Genomic DNA, 22,295 nt, shown 5'->3' with positions numbered 1-22,295 from the left:
CTGGGCAGGACCCCAGGGGAAGCACATACACGCCCTACAGGATTGGAGCACAGCTGCTCTCCTCTTCCTAAATTGCTGTGCATGTCAGAAACCTCACCAGGTTTGTGCAGGTATTAATAAAAGAGTCACAATTTGTACTCGGGCTCTGACAGCTGGCCCACTGCCCTGCTTCCACCCTCAGATGGGTATTAGAGATGATAAGTGAGGAGACTGCTTTATCGCTACACTTTTAAAAAATCATCCACATTGCTGGGTCCTAGACTAAAGGAAACACATAGTCACTGACCGTAAGAAGACTTCCTCCATGGTGGTGACAGAGGCCCCAAAGCTGGCGATGCCCAGCTCCTTCTGCTTCTTCTCCAGTTTAGCAAAAAGACTTTCAAACCTGAAAAGAAACCCCAAGTGCTGAGTCCCTTCTCAGTGACTTTCCAGACAATTCATTCCTAAATAATCACCTCCATGTAGGATGGGAGAAAGGCAAAGGAAGTGAGCTCCTTAAAATACCATTATAAAAAAAATAAGTCGGGCCTGACCAGGCAGTGGCGCAGTGGATAGAGTGTTGGACTGGGATGCGGAAGACCCAGGTTCGAGACCCTGAGGTCGCCAGCTTGAGCGTGGGCTCATCTGGTTTGAGCAAAAATTCACCAACTTGGACCCAAGTTTGCTGGCTAAAGCACAGGGTTACTCGGTCTGCTGAAGGCCCACGGTCAAGGCACATATGAGAAAGCAATCAATGAACAACTAAGGTGTTGCAATGCGCAATGAAAAACTAATGATTGATGCTTCTCATCTCTCTGTTCCTGTCTGTCTATCCCTGTCTATCCCTCACTCTGACTCTCTCTCTGTCTCTGTAAAAAAAAAAAAAAAAAAAAAAAAAAAGTCGGCCCTGGCTGGTTGGCTCAGTGGTAGAGCGTCAGCAGAGTGTGTGGATGGGATGTCCTGGGTTCAATTCCCGGTCAGGGCACACGGGAGAAGCACCCATCTGCTTCTCCACCCCTCCCCCTCTCACTTCTCTCTCTCTCTCTCTCTCTCTTCCCCTCCTGCATCCATGGGTCTCTTGGAGCGAGTTGGCCCCAGGCACTGAGGATGGCTCCATGGTTTCTGTCTTAGGCGCTAAGAGCTCAGTTGCTGAGAAACAGAGCAAGAGCTCCAGGTGGGCAGAGCATCACCCACTACTGGGCTTGCCAGGTGGCTCCCAGTCTGGGTGCATGCGGGAGTCTGCTCTGCCTCCCCTTCCCTCCCCTCATTGAATAAAAAAAAATAAAAATAAGTTAGTTTTTGTTCCTTGACCCCCTCACCCCCTGTCATGTAACATCTTGTGAATACAAAGGCATTCTTTGATAGTATCCACCTATGTGAGATGGAAATGTAGAAAGGAAAGGCTCTTAGCATAAATAACTTTTAGCAGAACTTACTTTCTCTAAAGCAAAGAGACTTTCAGCAGAACTTACTTTTTCTAAAAGACTCCCTACCCCTGGTTTTGAGGCTGGTTTTCCAGGCTATGGACTTGAGCTAGTTCCTCAAGGTTGCAGATGTTCCTAGAATGTTTCTCCCTGAATTAATCTTTAGATAAACATTGTAAAAGAGCTTGTTTCACTGCTTTGTTTTACTGCTAGGCTTCTCCTCCTCCCCATCCCCCAGTCAGTGGGTACTTTTGTCTTTAAAAGCTGACTTCAGATTGTGTTCCGGGCCACATGCTTTGACTGTCTCTGTGCGGTCGCCGGTTTTGAATAAAAGACTCCTTTAAATTTGAACTTTAGTGTGGAGAATGTATGTATACTCTTGCTGGTTTCACTACAACAAGATCTCAAAACAAACCAAAAGCAATTGGTGAATGTTCATTTGATTGCAGGGCAGGGGAAAAAATTTTTAAAAAGAAATCACACAAAAAAAGATATGATCCATTAAATGTAAAGTATCTGCATGGGGAAAAAATCCCACATTATTAGGCAAATACAAATTGGAAAGAGTTGCAACAAAAATGATTGATATTAAAAACATGATTTGGCCTGACCTGTGGTGGCACAGTGGATAAAGCGTTAACCTGGAAACACTGAGGTTGCCGGTTCAAAACCCTGGGCTTGCCTGGTCAAGGCGCATATGGGAGTTGATGCTTCCTGCTCCTCCCCCCTTCTCTCTCTCTCTCTCTCCTCTCTATAATGAATAAATAAAATCTAAAAAAAAAAAAATTAAAAAAAAACAAAAAACACCATGATTTGGCCCTGGCCGGTTGGCTCAGTGGTGGAGCGTTGGCCTGGCGTGCAGGAGTCCCGGGTTCGATTCCCAGCCAAGGCACACAGGAGAAGCGCCCATCTGCTTCCCCACCCCTCCCCCTCTCCTTCCTCTCTGTCTCTCTTCCCCTCCCGCAGCCAAGGTTCCATTGGAGCAAAGTTGGCCAGGGTGCTGAGGATGGCTCCATGGCCTCTGCCTCAGGCGCTAGAATGGCTCTGGTCACAACAGAGCGACGCCCCAGATGGGCAGAGCATCGCCCCCTAGTGGCCATGCCGGGTGGATCCTGGTCGGGCACATGCAGGAGTCTGTCTGACTGCCTCCCCATTTCCAACTTCAGAAAAATACAAAACAAACAAACAAACAAAACAAAAAAAAACCCCACATGATTTGAACCACATGATCCACTTACATTCAATTAAAAAAAAATACATACAACATTTTTTCATCCTTATGCTTTCCTTAACATTTTCTTTTCTCTAGCTTATTTTATTGTATGAATATATTATATAATACATATAACATAAAAAGTATGAGTTAATCAACCATTTATGTATCGATAAGGCTTCTGGTAAACAGTAGACTATTATTAGTAGTTTAGTTTTGGGGGAATTAATATTTATATGTGGATTGTTCAAGGGTCAACTATATATAAAACACTCTGACTGATAAATGAGTAAGAGGTATAAACAAACAATATCCAGAAGAAGCAAGGCTTAAAGACTAGTAGCACTGAATATGCTCAACCTCCTGCCAGCAGGAATGGAAGAAATACAAAATGCCAGTTAAGCATGTGCCATTTTTCACCCATCAGATAGGTATTATAAATATATATATATTTAAGCAAGAGGAGGGGAAATAGATTCCTGCATGTGCCCCAACCGGGATCCACTCAGCAATACCCATCTGGGGCTGACGCTCGAATCAACCAAGCTATTCTCAGTGCTCAGGGCCAACACTCAAACCAACCAAGCTATCCTCAGAGTCTGGGGCCAACGCTTGAACCAATTGAGCCACTGGCTGCAGGAAGGGAAGGAGGAGAGAAGGGGGAGAGAAGGGGAAGAGCAGATGGTTGCTTCTCATGTGTGCCCTGACCGGGGATCGAACCCAGGACTTCTGCATGCCTGGCCGTCACTCTATCCTACAGGGCCAACCAGCCAGGGCCACAAATATTTTTAAAAATGTACTCAAACATAACTACTGTAGAATAAAATGGACACTCTCCTATCCTACTGAAAGGGAATCCAAACATACCACTTTTCTAGAAGGTAATTTGGTCCTATTTATTACCCCACTTTTGGGAATTTGTCCTAAGGGGATCACTGGAAATCTGGACACAAAGTTTTCTAGAAGGATGTTCAATAGCATTTTTTTTTTTGGAAAACCATGAGCATGTGATAATAGCGTAGATGTTATATATAAATTATATATCCATCAGGGAACACTATGTAGTTATTAAAACCATATTACTCAATTGGTCTTATAGCAAAATTAAATGTACTTTTAAGATTTGTGTCCCGCCTGACCAGGCGGTGGCGCAGTGGATAGAGCGTCGGACTGGGATGCAGAAGGACCTAGGTTCGAGACCCCGAGGTTGCCAGCTTGAGCACGGGCTCATCTGGTTTGAGCAAAAGCTCACCAGCTTGGGCCCAAGGTCGCAGGCTCAAGCAAGGGGTTCCTCCCTCTGCTGAGTCCCACAGTCATGGCACATGTGAGAAGGCAATAAACAACTAAGGTGTCGCCTGACCTGTGGTGGCGCAGTGGGTAAAGTGTCGACCTGGATATGTTGAGGTCGCCGGTTCGAAACTCTGGGCTTGCCTGGTCAAGGCACATATGGGAGTTGATGCTTCCAGCTCCTCCCCCCTTCTCTCTCTCTCTCTCTCTCTCTCTCTCTCTCTCCCCCTCTCCTGTCTAAAATGAATAAATAAAAAATTAAAAAAAAAAAACAACTAAGGTGTCACCACGAAAAACTGATGATTGATGCCTCTCATCTCTCTCTGTTCCTGTCTGTCTGTCTTTATCTATCTCTCTCTCTGTTAAAAAAAAAAAAGATTTGTGTCCCAAAGTTTCAGAATATGAATCAAGTTTGGCTTTTTACCGCCTGAACAGGTGGTGGCACAGTGCATAGAGCATCAGACAGGGACGCAGATGACTGAGGTTCAAAACCTCGAGGTCTCTGGCTTGAGCAAGGGCTGATCCGGCTTGAATGTGGGCTCACCATCTTGAGCACTGGGTTGCTGGCTTGAGCGTGGGATCATAAATATGACCCCATGATCGCTAGCTTGAGCCCAAAAGTTTCTGGCTTGAAGCCCAAGGTCACTGGCTTGAATCCAAGGTTGCTGGCTTGAGCAAGGGGTCACTCACTCTGCTGTGGCCCTCTGGTAAAGGCACATATGAGAAAGCAATCAATGAACAACTAAGGTGCCGCAATGAAGAATTGATGCTTCTGATCTCTCCCCCTTCCTGTCTGTCTGCCCCTGTCTGCCCTCTCTCTTTCTCCCTGTCTTTGCCACACACACAAAAGTTTGGTTTTTCACTTCCCACACTGGTAGTCTGCTCTGTTTATGAGGCATGTGTCCATGACTCAAATTCTAAGACCAAGAGGACATACAAATTCAGTTCAACAGAGAACTTTGGATAGGTTGCTGTGCACACTTCACCCAGTGTGATCAATGCACTGAACTTCCTTTTGAATAATCAAACACTTTTCTGTTTTTCAGGTACAAGTGAAGTTTCTCCCATCTCATTGCACAAGGAAGCCTGGCACCTTAGACCCAGCAAGCAGATTCACCAAGCAGACTGTCACAGGCCCAGGACCTGAGCGACACTCACTGGCCAGGCCTGACAGGTGCAGAGTTTGTGACTCGAAGCACAGAGCCTTCAAGGCCCACTGAGCCCCACTGTCGGACCTGTACCTATGTGCTCTTCCTGGGACACGAACCTGTGCGTGCTGTCCTTGGGGAGAATGAATGACAGCTCTGCTCCAGCGCTGCTCTCCAGAGAGGCATTGGGGACGTGGTGACGGACCAGCTGGGAGATGCTCTCGGCGTTGCAGTGAGGCTCCTTCACCAGTGTCATGTGGTAGCCTGCACCTGGAACACGGCGGAGCCCCACATACGGCTACCTCCCATGGCCCCTGGCCTACCTGGGGCCCTTGGGCTCATGACCGTGGTGGGCTCATGACTGTGGCAGGCTCATGGGAAAGGGGCTAGAGAGCAGGGGGCAGCTGAACCAGAATGAATGCACACTGCAACGTCTCAGAGCTGTCTTGAGGGGCTTGCCTCCTGCTACCTGGCTGGGAAGAGATGCTGAAAAACTTGGGTGCTGAGCATGCTGAGCATGATAAGGAGCGGAACCCAAGCCAGACTTTGGACTTCAAGTCTCAGAGGCTGTAGTAGATACTGTCCCTAAGACCTGTTCTCCTTGCTTCCTCAGTAATGGAACCCCAGGATAAAGGCTTCCTCTCCAGCCCCCAGCAGCCTGACGGTAACTACTTTGGGTCACCATCTGTTTGACATGGCTGTGTGCCCGCCAGAGGAAGCAGCAGAAGGAAGGTATGCAACTCCTGGGTGTGTCACGTCTTCTGTCTTTGCTCCTTCCCACTAGCAGAATGCGATGGGACCTGGCATACTGGCTGCTGCCCTTGAGAAAGGAAGCCATGCCCACGTAGCAAAGAGGGTCCTGATTCCACATGCAACTCACCAGCCCTGGACCATGTCGCAGGCCACTTGCTGGTTGGAGAGCTCCAACGTTGGCAAATGTACTTGGTCTCTCCAAGGGCACTCTTGGCAGCCCTGGTCCTTGACTGCTGTTCCACTGGCCACCCCTAATTGTCACTCTAATGAAATCAGGACTATCTGCCCCACTTCCTTCCCTCTTCATTCTCACAATCCCCTGTGCCTGGGGCCTTGGGTCTCCATCCAGAGGCCCCACTTCCTCCATCCAGACAGGAAGTCTAGGGAGGGTCTGTCCTTGCCTGATCTCAGGGGCCCTCCGTGGAAGTTAACACTGAGCGCTTTCTTCAGTGGGCTGGCTCAGTGACACTGACCCGTGCGGAGTGGCAGTTGGGCTGCCCAGCCCGCTTCCGGCCGCCTGCACTCACCATACTTCTGTTTGAGGAACAGTGAAGATCCGCAGCACTGCAGCTCCCCCTTGGCCATGATGGCAATGCGGTCCCCGAGCAGGTCAGCCTCATCCATGAAATGGGTGGTCAGCAGGATGGTGCGGTCACTCTTCTGCTGCTGAAGGAGGTCCCAGATGGCCCTTCTGGAGATGGCATCCATGCCTGAGGTGGGCTCATCCAGCATCAGCACCTGGAGGGCAGAGAACAGCCTTGTGACAACAGCAGAGCCGCACCCCAGGCCCAGGCTGGCTGTGCCGTCAGCCCTGTGTGGCTGGAGTTCCACAAAGATGCAGCGGTACTGCCCTCACCAAGGTGTCCACTGTGCCCAGACCCAAGATTCCTGGGCCCCAGCTGCAGAGCCAGCTGCCGGCTCGGGCCTGGTAGGAGTCAGAGGGCAATGCCCTTGGGCCCTGCTGCCCCGAGTGTCTGTCTGCCACACATGGGGGCCCCGACCTGTGTCCTTCAGGAGGCTGGGCCGCTGCTCTGTACCTTGGAGCCCGCTATGAGGGCGATGCCAATGGACAGCTTGCGCTTTGTGCCCCCGCTCAGGAACCTGCTCCGGCAGTCCCGCTTGTCCTCCAGGCCGAGGGTGTGCAGCATCTGTTTGACTTCTTCAGGGCACTTCTGGCGGGACAAGCCTTTCAGCTGAAATAGCAGGGGACACAGAGATCTGGCAGGGGCTTCTGATGGGGCCATCCCATGAGCCACCTCTTTGCACCGTCTCATCCTTTCCTGTGCTGGCCTTCCAGTGCTGACTCCCCGTCCCACCTCCCCTGCCCCAAGTGTATGGGAGGCTAAGGGCTCAGCTGGCTGCCTGGGAAAGCCAAGCGTGCGGGCTAAGGAACAAACAAGACCAGAACAACCTCTGAGCCCCACCCCCTGCTGGCTCACCTGAGCATAGAAATACAGGTGCTCTGCGACCGTCAGGTTGTCAAACAGAATGTCGTGTTGCGGGCACAGGCCCAGGCTCCTCCGGATCTGAGCCATGTCTTGTGAAATCTCGTACCCATTGATATATGCCCGCCCACTGGTTGGCGGGAAAAGACCTGCAGCCAAGAAGAAAACCAAAGGCTTCGTTAGGTTCCACTGGACACCCTGCCAGACGGCACAGGCGCGATGGTCTCGCCATGCCTGCGCAGTTGTCCCTTGATTTGCCGGAGAACCCGCCTGTGAGTCGTTTTGCTGGTCACCCCACTCCTGCCATGGTGGCCCTGTGGCCCCTCACCTGTGAGGATGGAAAGGGTGGTAGTCTTTCCTGCACCATTGTGGCCGAGTAGGACAGTAATCTGGCCCTCGTACAGGTTCAGGTTCAGGTCTCTGACGGCTGCCTTGCCCTTGTTCCCCACTCTGAACACCTGCAGCAGAGGCAGAGGCATCCCCTGGACTTCAGGGCCCTCAGGAACTTACTCCGCGAGTCCCTCCCACTCCCTTTTGGATAACCACCGAGGATCTCAGAGGGGACCATGCCCAGCATCAGCAGCCAGCAGGCAAGGGGCAGGAAGTTTCAAATAAAGTGCTGATTGGAGGCCATGCGGCCCCTGCGGTTCTCCGCCTCCCCCACTCCCAATAGGACCCAACATCCTCTGTGTCTCATATCAAAGGCCTGTGAGACAGGCATCCCTGTGTGGCCAATACAGCAAGCGTTCACTGTAAAGCTGCTGAGAGGTGCAGTCTATCCATTCAACCCTGAGTCACCACACTGGGCCTTGGGGACACAGAGTCTGAGTGGTGGCCAGTGCCTGGGAGAGCTGGTAGAAAGTACCCCGGAGGACCCAGGAGACAACAAGGCCCAGAGAACAGTCACCAGCTTGGAGAGAGCCATGGGCAAGGCAGCAGGTCTTACCACCTGAGACTCCGAAGTCCCCCTTCCCTGCCTGTCCCCTCAGGGTGTGACACCTTGGATATGTGCTTGATCTTGATCCCAGCCACCAGATCCTCTGGCTCAGCTTCAAAGTACTCTGTCCTGAGGGCTTTTTCAGGGTCATGATCTTCTTCCTCTTTCCCTAAAACCGTCCTTGGGTGCCCGCACCAATACGAGGGCTAGGATGGAAATCAGATGGGTTTCAGATGGCTGATCCACGTTGGGTCACTGTGTTTGTGACAAACAGAGCAACAACTAACTGACATGCTAACTGCATGCGCCAGCGAGCCCTTGGTCTTCCGCTCACCATGCTGCTGCACAGGGGATACCACTTAGAGCCCCCCAGGGCTGGGGCAGATGCCAGCATGGCCCCTCACTCTCTACTCCCGGGGAAGCGCTCAGCCTCAGCTTCCTAATCTGCCGTCCGGCATGATGGCAGCTTACAGGTATTGTCATATCATACCAATTCAGATGGGAGACAGAGACAAGGCAAACAGTGACATTTAAAAACAGACAGATTAGTGACTGTTCCAGTCCAGAGTGATGTCAGGGCAGAAAATGAAAGAGGCTGTCTTTCCACGCCCCCAACTGCACCCTTACTCAGAAGCCTGTAACCATGCAGGACCAGGCCTTCCTCTGCTATGAGGAAGCCTTGCCCCGCCCTTTCTAGAGGATGACTCTCCACCCTTTGTCTCCACAAGGACAAGCCCTGACCTGTCTAGAGAACAGTGACCCTCCATCCTCTGTCTGGCCATCACAGGGACAGGATGTTTGAGGGGTAAGACTATTCCCATACACTGTACAATACCCCACCCCTGAGGGCGGCCTGTGGGCACAGGGAACACAGAGATGTGGGCAGGGCCACAGGAAAGGGGAGAGCAGGGCCCTGAAAGAACTCCCGCGGAGGTAAGCCTTAGAGAGGAGAATCTGTTTAACCCACAGCTACGTCCCCAGGGTATCCCAGTGCCTGGAATACTTCTGGCACACTGCATCCACTGGTTTTAAGCCACACATTTCACACATTTTAAGTGACTTTGAAATCAGATTGTGCCATAGAAATCATGACGTGCCACTGTTTAACTGTATTTTTCTTCTTAGTGATAAAGTAACTGCCTCTAAAAACCAGTGGCATATAGATTTGATCAAATATGCAGTGGATACTTGATAAATACTTGTTGAATCCAAGAAAGAACATTGAAGTGGTACCTAACTATCACTAGGGAATTAGTTAAATACATGGTGGGCTGTCCGTGAAATACTGTGCAGTCTTAAAAAATGAAGTTGTTTCATAATCATGTATATATTTAAATATAGATATATTTATTTGTAAATAAAACAAAATTTACAAATATGTATAGATAAAAATCTAAAAGTGTATTTATAAAGCCTGACCAGTTGGTGGCGCAGTGGATAGTGAGTCGGACTGGGACGCGGAGGACTCAGGTTTGAGATCCCGAGGTTGCCAGCTTGAGTGAGGGCTCATCTATTGAATAGTTTGAGCAAGGCTCACCAGCTTGAGCCCAAGGTCGCTGGCTAGAGGAAGGGGTTACTTGGTCTGCTGAAGGCTCACGGTCAAGGCACATATGAGAAAGCAATCAATGAACAACTAAGAAGCCGCAACAAAGAATTGATGTTTCTCATCTCTTTCCCTTCCTGTCTGTCTGTCCCTATCTGTCCCTCTCTCTGACTCTCTCTGTCTCCGCCACACACACAAAATTTTTTTTTAAAGATCTCTCTATATATATATGTACTTAAGATATCTAAGGTGCACTTATAGGTTAAAAAAAAGCAAGTTTTAAGCATTTTTATAATATCATCTCGTTTTCTAAAAATAAATGTACACACCCATGTATGCTAGAGTGGTGTTTTTTAACTACTGGTCTCAATGATTATGGACTCAATAATCTTCATATAACAACAGGGTAGATAACTCTTTCTCAGAGCAGCACGAAAATTCTGGCGGACTGGTACCTGTCCATGGACTGGTGGTTGAAAAACACTGTGCTAAAGGATAGTCTATGTATTGGAAAAAGTCAGAAGAACTCTACATCCAAATATCAACAGTGTTCGTCTCGGGGACAGTGCTATATATTCAGCAACGCAATCATTTTTACAAGAAGCCATATTACTTTGTACACAGAAAACCCAGTAAGTGACAAGAAAGAGAAACTGAGGGTGAGGGTGTGCTGCTGCTGTGTCTGCTGGGCCAGCACGAGTTCCTTCTCTCAGACCCTCGAGTGCAGGGATCATCTCGGGAGGTGGGGGGGTGTGAGTGTGGTCTCAGGGCCCTTAGGATATACTGCTCATCAACTGAGCACAGGGCCAGGTCCTATGTCCCGGCCGACTAGGCATGAGTATCAGGGACTGGAGCAAGTGGAATGAGGCTAAGGAAACCTGCTCCCACCCGACCCTGACCCAGAGGTGGCTGGCGGGAGGAGCAGGGCATTAGGACTCACCATGATAAAGAAGTACCAGGGCTGGGGCACGCCGAACTGCCCCGGGAAGATGGCCTCCACATACCAGGTCACCAGGCCATAGAGGACGGAGTCTAACAGCAGCATGCCCAGCACTTGCCCAAAGGAGAAGTCGTCGTCCACATTGACAGGACTCAGGAGATCTTGCCACTGGACGCCCATGCCTGGAAGACATACCAGGAATCGGCCTGAAGCAGACCTGCAGCCTGCTCCCCCAACACAGCCACTGCAGAGCAGCAGGACTTCTTTCCTGCTTTAGAGTGAATCTGAGGACTCTCTTCAAGGCCTTGAACACAAAAGTCACAAAATCGATGTTCTAGAACCAGCAAAAGCTCATTGACTAGATAGGCTCACGTTTGATTTATAACATATAAATACACAAACACATATCCCTGCACATGATATGCATATGCACACACACACACACACACACATATGTGATTTGGGGTAAACCCAAAACTGGAACAGTGTGCATTTCATATAAGTCTTTTTAAAAATAAAAAAGTACGGCCCTGACCGGTTGGCTCAGTAGTAGAGCGTCGGCCTGGCGTGCAGGAGTCCCGGGTTTGATTCCTGGCCAGGGCACACAGGAGAAACGCCTATCTGCTTCTCCACCCCTCCCCCTCTCCTTCCTCTCTGTCTCTCTCTTCCCCTCCCACAGCCAAGGCTCCACTGGAGCAAAGTTGGCCCAGGCACTGAGGATGGCTCCATGACCTCTGCCTCAGGCACTAGAATGGCTCTGGTTGCAACAGAGTGACGCCCCAGATAGGCAGAGCATCGCCCCCTGGTGGGCATGCTGGATGGATCCCAGTCAGGTGCACACATGCAGGAGTCTGTCTGACTGCCTCTCCATTTCCAACTTCAGAAAAATTAAAAAAAAATACTTTGGACACAGAGAAAGCTCTATTTGGAGATGCTTATAGTGTTTTATCTACTCTTGGTCTTGCAACAGCACAGTCCAAATGATACTTTGGAATTCTGTGTAGCTAGATGACCTTCTGTTGCTCAAGACTCCCTGATAAAAATGACTGTTTTCTGGCCTCGATTAGTGTTCAATTTCAAACAATGAGAAATTTGTCTGTTTTAAGAGAATTCAGGCCCTAGCCAGTTGGCTCAGCAGATAGAGTATCAGCCAGGAGTGTGAACATTCCAGGTTCAATCCCTGATCAGGGCACTCAAGAAGTGACCATCTGCTTCTCTTCCCCTCCTCCACCCCTTTTACAACTCTTCCCCTCCCATATCCAGTGGCTCAATTGGTTCAAGCATCAGTCGGGGGCTGAGGATAGCTGGGTTGGTCCAAGCATTGACCTCAGGCACTAAAAACAGCTCGGTTGACTCAAGTGTCAACCACCAATGGAGGATGCCGGGTGGATCCCGGTCGAGGCATATGTGAGACTCTGTCTCACTATCTCCCCTCCTCTCCTTTTAAAAAAAAAAAAAAAAAAAAGGGAAGAAAATTCAGTACAGAACTATGAAAAACGAGAGGTGTCATATAGTTATATTCTTCTTTGTAAATGGCTTTTTAAAAAGTATTTGCATTCTGGAAGAGTCTGCATTAAAAAGTCCACATTATACATCACTCTACTAAACACGAGAACGCATACAGGGCGGGGCAAAAGTAGGTTTACAGTTGTTTGTATGGAAAACAATATATTAATAAATAATAATACAAGAATGAACTGTTTCATGTACTCACAACTGTAAACCTACTTTTGCCCAACTGTATATTTAAAACTGAAGTGTTAGAAGACATTGACAACTGAAGAAAAAAAATTCTAAGATAATGCCACACTGGGAAAATAGATAAAGCCATACGAAGGTTCCTGTGGCTATCCACCTGCTTCCTTCCACAGATGCCGCCAATCAGAAGCTACAACAACTAGGAATTCCAAGGTTGGAAGGAACACGAGCATTCAGCCTGAGAAAAGAGAACATCTGGCCTGGCCTGTGATTGCTCAGTGGATACAGCATCAACCTGGAGAGCCGAGGTCACCAGTTTGAAACCCTGGGCTTGACCGGTCAACGTAGATATGATAAGCAACAAGTAATCAATGAACAACTAAAGTGAAGCAACTATGAGTTGATACTTCTCCCCCCCCCCCACCCGCTCTGTAAAATCAATAAATAAGATCTTAAAAAAAAAAGAGAACATCTGGATGGGGCAGGGCCCAGATGGTCTTAAAATGCACACAGATCAGTCATGTCTAAGGGAGATGACATTTTACCTCCTGCTGGTGGAGCCAGAACAACAGGCAGAGCTGCAGGGACATGATGTGAGCATAACACCAGCCTCGCAGAGACTCACCTGCACCCCTCAATCCTCCTCTTGGAAACAGAGCAAGCAAGAGAGCTGGGCCAGTCTGAGTTCAGCCACCTCTCCAAGGCCCTTCTGGGAGAGGAGGTTAAGTGATGGGGAAATCAACGGGGCCTTCTCCTAAGAGGTGAGCTCTCCATCTCTGGTGACTTCCCAGCAGGAGGAAGGTGAAGGGTTACGCCAGGTGCCCCCTCATCACGTTAGAGGAACAGGCCTGACTCCAACAATTGAAATCTGAGCAGCGCCCTGGCCGGTTGGCTCAGTGGTAGAGTGTCGGCCTGGCGTGTAGAGGTCCCAGGTTCGATTCCCGGCCAGGGCACACAGGAGAAGCACCCATCTGCTTCTCCACCCCTCCCCCTCTCCTTCCTCTCTGTCTCTCTCTTCCCCTCCCGCAGCCAAGGCTCCATTGGAGCAAAGATGGCCCGGGCGCTGGGGATGGCTCCTTGGCCTCTGCCCCAGGCGCTAGAGTGGCTCTGGTCGTGGCAGAGCGACGCCCCGGAGGGGCAGAGCATCACCCCCTGGTGGGTAGAGCGTCGCCCCCTGGTGGGCGTGCCGGGTGGATCCTGGTTGGGCGCATGTGGGAGTCTATCTGACTGTCTCTCCCGGTTTCTAGCTTCAGAAAAATACAAAAAAAAAAAAAAAAAAAAGAAATCTGAGCAGCTATCGCAATGGCTTCCAAAGTGGGAGCCTACAAGGCCAAAGACAGCCCAAAGAAGTGTTTTTATTTCATCCCTGTGATATTTTAAAAATCAGAAAATTTCACAAAAATCAAGAAAACAATGTTCGGTCCTGGTTGGGTAGTTCATAGAGTGTCATCCCAATATGACATGGTTGCGGGTTCCACCCTGGTCAGGGCACACACAAGAATCAACAAAGGAGTGCATTGTGAAACCACATGTGAAACAACAAATTGAAGTTTCTCTCTCTCTTCTTTCCTCTCTTTCTAAAATCAATCAATGAAAAAATCAAAACAAAACCATGTTCTGGTCTGTCCCTTGTTTTCTCTTGGGCGTCCTCATCCTCATTGAAAATCACTGTGGGTTTCAGGGAACTAGGAAGTGGAGAAATACTAATCATACCACTTTACAGAGAGCTACAGGTAGCTCAAACCCCACAGACTCTGACACACAGAGGAAGACAAATACTATCTGATTTCACTTAAATGTGGAATCTAAACCAAGACAAATGAACAAGCAGAACAGAAACATATTCATGGACACAGAGAACATTTTTTTTTTTTTGGAATTTTCTGAAGCTGGAAACGGGGAGAGACAGTCAGACAGACTCCCGCAGGCGCCCGACCGGGATTCACCCGGCACACCCACCAGGGGCGACACTCTGCCCACCAGAGAGCGATGCTCTGCCCCTCCGGGGCATCGCTCTACCGTGACCAGAGCCACTCTAGCGCCTGGGGCAGAGGCCAAGGAGCCATCCCCAGCGCCCGGGCCATCTTTGCTCCAATGGAGCCTTGGATGTGGGAGGGGAAGAGAGAGACAGAGAGGAAGGAGGGGGTGGGGGTGGAGAAGCAGATGGGCGCTTCTCCTATGTGCCCTGGACGGGAATCGAACCCGGGTCCCCCGCACGCCAGGCCAACACTCAACCGGCCAGGGCACAGAGAACATTTTGATGGCTGCCACCTGGGAGGGGGGATTGGAGGATGGTGAAAAAGGAGAAGGGGTTAAGAAGTACAAATTGGCAAAAAAATTTTAGGCCCTGGCCGGTTGGCTCAGCAGTAGAGCGTCGGCCTGGCGTGCGGGGGACCTGGGTTCGATTCCCAGCCAGGGCACATAGGAGAAGCGTCCATCTGCTTCTCCACTCCGCCCCCCTTCCTCTCTGTCTCTCTCTTCCCCTCCCGCAGCCAAGGCTCCATTGGAGCAAAGATGGCCCGGGCGCTGGGGATGGCTCCTTGGCATCTGCCCCAGGCGCTAGAGTGGCTCTGGTCGCAGCAGAGCGACGCCCTGGAGGGGGAGAGCGTCGCCCCTGGTGGGCATGCCGGGTGGATCCCGGTCGGGCGCATGCGGGAGTCTGTCTGACTGTCTCTCTCCGTTTCCAGCTTCAGAAAAATACAAAAAAAAAAAAAAAATTAAAAAGACTCTGGCCCAGCCCTGGCCAGCTAGCTCAGTGGTAGAGCGTCAGCCTGGCATGTGGAAGTCCTGGGTGTTCGATTACCAGCCAGGGCACACAGGAGAAGTGCCCATCTGCTTCTCCACCCCTCCCCCTCTCCTTCCTCTCTCTCTCTTCCCCTCCCGCAGCCAAGGCTCCATTGGGGCAAAGTTGGCCCGAGCGCTGAGGACGGCTCCATAGCCTCTGCTTCAGGCGCTGGAATGGCTCTGGTTCAATGGAGCAACGACCCAGATGGGCAGAGCATCGCCCCTTGGTGGGCATGCCGGGTGGATCCCGGTCAGACACATGTGGGATTCTGACTCTATGCTTCCCTGCTTCTCACTTCAGAAAAATACAAAACAAAAAACAGAAACAAAAAAAAGAAGTACAAATTGGTAGATCATTAAGGGGGTGTCAAGTCCAGCAGAGCCAATAATACTGTAATAACTACGTATGGTGTCAGATGGGTACAAGATTCATCGGGGTGATCACTTCATAAGTTATATAAATGTCTTATCACTGGGTTGTACACCTGAAACTAATATATTGTACATTATCTGGAATGGAAAAATAAAAATTTCTTTACAAAAATACAGACTTAGAGACCACAGGTGTAATCATTCGGAATGCCTCCTGATGCAGGCAGACTCAGAGGTGACTGAGTGGAATCCCATGTCAGCAGAAGCAGATGCTCCCATTAGCGTTTTCCTGCAGTAACAGCTGGTCCCAGGTAGAGCACTGTGGGAACTGAAAGCCTGGACTACGCCAGCTAAGTGGATGTTCAGGACCTGTCTTCCCAATGCGTCACTCGCTTAGCTGTCGTGATGCGTCTGTTCCTGGAGCTGGAGGTGCCTCTGTTCAGACTCTCTCTGGGAGTAACTGAATCAGCAAGGGGAGTTTCTCAAAAGAAAAAGACTCACCTTTTGCTTCAAATTTTCCGATGAGTTGGGCTCCCATTGCCATGGCGACATTGGACAGAAGACAGGAGAAGAGCTTCTGGCTAAGAGTCATCCAGTTGTATCGAGGAGCAACGAAGAAGTAGGGGATGTATGTAAAGAAGTACAGGCAGCCCCCGACAGCTGCTGCCATGTTGGCTAGAGATGGGAGAGAGGAAGCGGAGTGTGATAAAATCGTGCATGAGAATTTGGATGAATGTGTCAGAAGGAAGCCTGTGAGCTACCAGACTCCCTCCCTGGACTCATGCCCTGGTGCTGGGAACAGCAGGCTTGTTCTGCAGTCTTTTATTTTATTTTTATTTTTTGTGACAGAGACAGAGAAAGGGATAGATAGGGACAGACAGACAGGAAGGGAGAGAGATGAGAAGTATCAATTCCTCATTGTGGCCTCTTAGTTGTTCACTGATTGCTTTCTCATATGTGCCTTGACCGGGGGCCCTACAGCAGACCGAGTGACCCTTGCTCAAGCCAGCGACCTTGGGTCCAAGCTGGTGAGCCTAGCTCAAACCAGATGAGCCTGCGCTCAAGCTGGCGACCTCGGGGTCTCAAACCTGGGTTCTCTGCATCCCAGTCTGACGCTCTATCCACTGCGCCACTGCCTGACCAGGCCTGAAGACTTTTCTCTTGTTGAGCTGCCTGTGCCCTTGCAAATGTGACCCTGCAGAGGGCGACAGCTGTCCCCCTCATCCTGGGACCACACATTTATTTTTCCAGCCTTGTCCTACAGAGTTCACCTCCAGCCTTGACATTGCACACCTGACATGACTGATAGTGAGCCCTGAACCCCAGCCTTGCTTCTTGCCTGGTCTTCTCCCTCATTCACTCGTTCATCCCACAGGTATTCGCTGAGTGCCTACTCTGTGCCAGGCCTTGTTCCAGGCACCATGGAGACAGCCACAAACAAGACAGATAAAGCCAGCCCCACCTGAGTTTATAATCCTGTGGGGACACAGACAGTCAACCAATGACCAACAAGATGAAGAATGGTGACAAGACATTCCCTGAGCCAGGGACTGTGGCTATGACCAGGTAGCCAAGGAAAGCTTTGATGAGAAGGTGACACACGAGAAAGACCTGTGAGGTGAGGACCAGGTTGTGGAGGTGTGGGGAAAACAGCATGGCTTTAGTCCATAGGGCAGCCCTCAAATGCTTTGGTCTTAAGACTCCTTTACTCCCTTAAAAATTATCAAGGATGTCAAGTAACCGTTGTTTATGTGAGTTAGATCTATATATAGATATATCTATAGATATCAATGTTTACTGTATTAAAAATTAATACTAAACAAATTTTTTTTTTTAAAGGATTTTTTCTTTTAGGAGGCTCTTTTTTTTTAAATTTATTTATTCATTTTTAGAGAGGAGAGGGAGAGACAGAGAGAGAGAAGGGGGGGAGGAGCTGGAAGCATCAACTCCCATATGTGCCTTGACCAGGCAAGCCCAGGGTTTCGAACCGGCGACCTCAGCATTTCCAGGTCGACGCTTTATCCACTGCGCCACCACAGGTCAGGCAATACTAAACAAATTTAAAAATATTTAAGAATAAGAATAACAAGAATAAATCCATTACAAGTTTACATAAATTTTTTGGGGGGTATTTTTCTGAAGTTGGAAATGGGGAGGCAGTCAGACAGACTCCCGCATTTACCCGACCGGGATCCCCCGGCATGCCTATCAGGGGGCGATGCTCTGCCCATTTGGGGCGTTGCTCCTTTGTGACCAGAGCCATTCTAGTGCCAGAGGCAGAGGCCATGGAGCCATCCTCAGCGCCCGGGCCATCTTTGCTCCAATGGAGCCTCGGCTACGGGAGGGGAAGAGAGAGACAGAGGGGAAGGAGAGGGGGAGGGGTGGAGAAGCAGATGGGCGCTTCTCCTGTGTGCCCTGGCTGGGAATCGAACCCAGGACTCCTGCACGCCAGGCCGATGCTCCACCACTGAGCCAACCGGCCAGGGCCTACATAAATATTTTTTATGAAAAACTTTTTCTCATAATTTAGTGAGACAAGTGCATTGGATTACATTTTCGCAAACCTCTGCAGGTCTGACTTAACAGATTATATACAGCTAGACTATCATATCTGCTTTTGCATTCACTCTGTTGAGTTGCATTGTTTTGGGTAAAGTGAATAAAGATATCAGCTTCACACAGATAAGTAGCTCAAAGAGGAGTCCTTCAGATATTTGTGGATATCCTTCTTTGACACTACAGCATGCAACAAGTGGTAGTTTCTTAAAGGTTAGGTGCCATGTGGAATGAAACTATTCAATAAACCTTTCATACTGTTACACTAAAATCCATTGGTTTAATTTGCACTTTGAATGGCTTAATCTTCTCGCATGATTTTGTAACATGATGCATTGGTCATTTGGAAAATACTGCTTATGCAGATCTAAATGTTGACACATTTCATTTTTAAATAAAGGACTTAAGTAGATATTTCTCTAAAATGGACATCTAGCTGTCTAACAGATATGTGAGAAGATGCTCAATACCACTGGTCATCAGGGAAATGCAAATCAAAACCACAGTGAGATATAACCTCACACTTGTCAGAATGACTATCATAAAAAAAAAACAGTAAAAATGTGGAGGATGTGGAGAAAAGGAAACCCTCATGCTCTGTTGGTGAGAATATAATAAACTAGTGTAGTCACCATGGAAAACACTATGGAGAATCCTCAAAGAATTAAAAATAGAACTACCATATGACCTAGCAATTCCATTCTTGGGTATTTCTCTGAAGAAAACAAAAACAATTATTTGAAAAGATATATGTACCCATCTCTATGTTCACTGCAGCATTATTTACAATAACAGATATGGAAGCAATTTAAGTGTCCATCAATATACGAATGGATAAAGATGTGGTACATATATACAATGGAGTAACTCAGCCATAAAAAAGAATGAAATCTTACCATTTGCAAAAACATGGATGAATCTACATAGTATTATGTTATGTGAAATAAGTTGGACAGAGAAAGACAAATACCATATGATCTCACTTATATGTGAAATAAAAACAAACAAATAAAACAGAAACAAAGTCAGAGATACAGAGAACAAGGCTGGGGTTCAGAGCTCACTATCAGTCATGTCAGGTATGCAATGTCAAGGCTGGAGGTGAACTCTATAGGACAAGGCTAGAAAAATAAATGTGTGCTCCCAGGATGAGGGGGACAGCTGCTGCCCTCGGCAGGGTCACATTTGCAAGGGCACAAGCACCTCAACAAGAGAAATCAGTTTGTTCTCTGTATCCAGAGGTGTGTGGGAAGGGGTGGAAAAGGGAAAGGGGATTAAGAAATACAAACTTTCCAGTATAAAATAAGTCATGAGGATGTACACCATAGGGAACAGAGTCAATAACATCATTCATTGTAACTATGTATAGTGACAGTCAATTACTAGACTTATTGTGGTGATCTCTTTCTAAGATACATAAATGTTGATTCACTATGCTGTACACCCAAAACTAATATATTTATTGTATGTCAATTATAATTAAAAATAATTTTTATCCTGACCAGGCAGTGCACAGTGGATAGAGAGAATATCAACCTGGGACGCTGAAGACCCAGGTTCAAAACCCTGAGGTCATCGGCTTGAGATGGGCTCATCTGGCTTGAGCCTAGGCTCACCAGCTTGAGCATGAGGTCCCTGGTTTGAGCATGGGATCACAGACATAACCCCATGGTCACTGGCTTGAGCCCAAAGGTCACTGGCTTGAAGCCCAAGGTTGCTGTTGCTGGCTTGAGCCCAAGGTCACTGGCTTGAGCGAGGGGTCACTGACTCAGCTGGAACCCCCGGTCAAAAGCACATATGAGAAAGCAATCAATGAACAACTAAGGTGCCACAAGTACGAGTTGATGCCTCTCATCTCTCTCCCTCCTGTCTGTATGCCCCTGTCTGCCCCCCCAATAAATATATAAATAAATAAACACACACATAAATAAAATAAAATTAAATTTAAAGAAGTATTATTCAGGGATATACTTCATCACCCAGAAAACTAAGGTCAGCCTGACCAGGCGGTGGCGCAGTGGATAGAGCATCGGACTGGGATGCAGAAGACCCAGGTTCGAGACCCCGAGGTCGCCAGCTTGAGTACGGGCTCATCTGGTTTGAGCAAAAGCCCACCAGCTTGAACCCAAGGTCGCTGGCTCCAGCAAGGGGTTACTCGGTCTGCTGAAGGCCCGCGGTCAAGGCACATATGAGAAAGAAATCAATGAACAACTAAGGTGTTGCAACACGCAATGAAAAACTAATGATTGATGCTTCTCATCTCTCTTCGTTCCTGTCTGTCTGTCCCTGTCTATCTCTCTCTCTGACTCACTCTCTGTTTCTGTAAAAATAAATAAATAAAATTTAAAAGAAACCAGAAAGACAGGAAAAGAGGAAAAGATTAAAAAAAAAAACAACAAAAAACTAAGTTCAAAGGAAGGTACAGAATACAAAAAACCCTTCAGTTCCTAGGTTTTTTCTATGTATCCCACACGAAACTGCCCTGTTTTCTGAGGTTTTATCACCCACAGTCCTCTCCTCCCACGGGCAGGAAGACTCACCTTTGCTGAAGAAGGTGCTGACCATGAAGCTGAAGGAGATGGAGGAGATGGCAAAGCAGACCAGGAAGACCAGCACCAGGGAGGGGTCACTGTGTGCGAGCACCGCCACGTCCTTCTTCACCTGTGTGACATGCCACCCCAGAGGTCAGCACACACAGGGCAGGGCAGGGCAGGGAAGGCGGAGGTGGGAAACGTTCCAGCCGTAAGTGAAACGGGTGGGGACTGGTGAAGGGCCTCTGCTGAGTGCTCAGCTGAGAAACCACCGCTCCTCTCTACTGAGCCCAAGCAGCCCTCCCTGGGATCTGCACACACGGTCTCAGGGTCTCTGCGGCGGGACTATGGCTGCCTCTGGCTTTCCCATCAACTCGAATGCCATGTTCTTGACAGCAGACCCCCTCCTGAAGCCACATTTACCTTGACACAGAAAAGCAAAGTCATGAAGGAGACTGCGATGAGGAGGAGGAGGAAGAAGAGCAGGAACCACGCGGTCCAGTGCAGCCAGCTGCTGAGCCCCATCATGCGCATGTACTCCTGAGGGAAGAGCAGCATGCGCTCCATACATGCCCAACACAGCCGTGCGACGGCCCCGCAGGGGTGAGCTCCCACTGCCGGCCACGCCAGGCTCTGCCGCTTTCCTCACACTGATCATCTCAGAGCCTTTGTGTGTGTGTGACTGCAGATGCGAGGGGTCATACATGGGCCAAGAGAGAATGGAGGACACCCGGGCCACAGGCCAGGGGCATTGAGCAGTGAAACCCACATCAGCCAGAGACAGAAGACATGGGTGCCACTGGCGTGTCAGCCGTTGACCTTTGGGTATGAGGAATTTCACCCTCTCCCTACCTTTCCCCAGGAGTGCTACCCACCTGGATGCCCTCTCTACTTCTCAGCCAGGACTAGCCATCTTCCCCTCACCCTTGCCCTCTCCTCGGCCATTACTCCCACCCCCACCCCAGGGCTTCAGTCAGGGCCCAAGGTGGGCATGCATTGTGTTGACCAAGCTAATGAACTCTTTCAACAGTCCTTCATTCCTCGGAGCAATCCCAGACTCCTGTGCTTCCCAGTCTTCTCTGGGTGCCCCTGATTGCTGCCCGAGAAGCTGTGTGGTGGGGCAGCTGGTGTTGGGGTTCTGAGTCAGGAGAGTGGAGCCCAGCTCCTCCAGTCTAGTGCCAATCACTCTAATGCCCTTGCCACAGAGTGTGGCCCCGGGGCTGTTCTAGGACCAACAGCGGCTGCGGGAACGCTTTAAAAGCCAGAGGCACCGCTTCCCCTCCTGCTAGTCTGAAATGAGGGGTCCAGACTGTCGTTGTGAGGGCAGGACCCCCACAAGAAGGAAAGGCGCGTAGTGATGCTGGGCATAGGCCTTGCTGTCGGGAGGTGTGGTCAGGAAACCCAAGCTACTCCACTGACCACACTGACCAGGGAGTCCCAGGACACATAAAGCCACACTATTCGTTACAGTGGCCAGTGGCAACACGAGGCTATTTCCAATCCTCAGCTGTGCTAGGCACAAGTGCCCAGTGGTGACAGTGTGGACAACAGACACAGTACATGTCCATCCATCACCACGGAATATTCCAGTGGACAGTGCTAGTCTGGAAAAGGGAACCAGCATGGCTGGTCTTTTATAAACCTGGCACCAAGCCAGGCTATCGATTTCCCAGATTCTTTTTTTT

At 49.2% G+C, this 22,295-nt stretch overlaps 1 protein-coding gene across 3 annotated transcripts in view; it reads right to left on the bottom strand.

Moving 5' to 3' along the window:
- Positions 1–22,295, bottom strand: part of ABCA3 (ATP binding cassette subfamily A member 3) — a 62,313-nt gene that overhangs the window by 18,381 nt on the left and 21,637 nt on the right. For all 3 annotated transcript variants that reach the window (XM_066275215.1, XM_066275213.1, XM_066275214.1), the window contains 11 exons: positions 21,034–21,150; positions 20,620–20,740; positions 16,025–16,198; positions 10,670–10,851; positions 8,249–8,392; positions 7,578–7,707; positions 7,244–7,398; positions 6,842–6,997; positions 6,332–6,542; positions 5,171–5,321; positions 287–385 (listed from right to left, as the gene is read on the bottom strand). In XM_066275215.1, the coding sequence (XP_066131312.1) occupies positions 287–385; positions 5,171–5,321; positions 6,332–6,542; positions 6,842–6,997; positions 7,244–7,398; positions 7,578–7,707; positions 8,249–8,392; positions 10,670–10,851; positions 16,025–16,198; positions 20,620–20,740; positions 21,034–21,150 (1,640 nt within the window). The remainder of the gene's footprint in view (positions 1–286; positions 386–5,170; positions 5,322–6,331; positions 6,543–6,841; positions 6,998–7,243; positions 7,399–7,577; positions 7,708–8,248; positions 8,393–10,669; positions 10,852–16,024; positions 16,199–20,619; positions 20,741–21,033; positions 21,151–22,295) is intronic.

Source organism: Saccopteryx bilineata, chromosome 4 (genome assembly GCF_036850765.1).
Source record: "Saccopteryx bilineata isolate mSacBil1 chromosome 4, mSacBil1_pri_phased_curated, whole genome shotgun sequence".
NCBI lineage: Eukaryota > Metazoa > Chordata > Mammalia > Chiroptera > Emballonuridae > Saccopteryx > Saccopteryx bilineata.
Note: the sequence above shows the minus strand (reverse complement) of the source record. Positions and strands in the feature narration are given on the sequence as shown.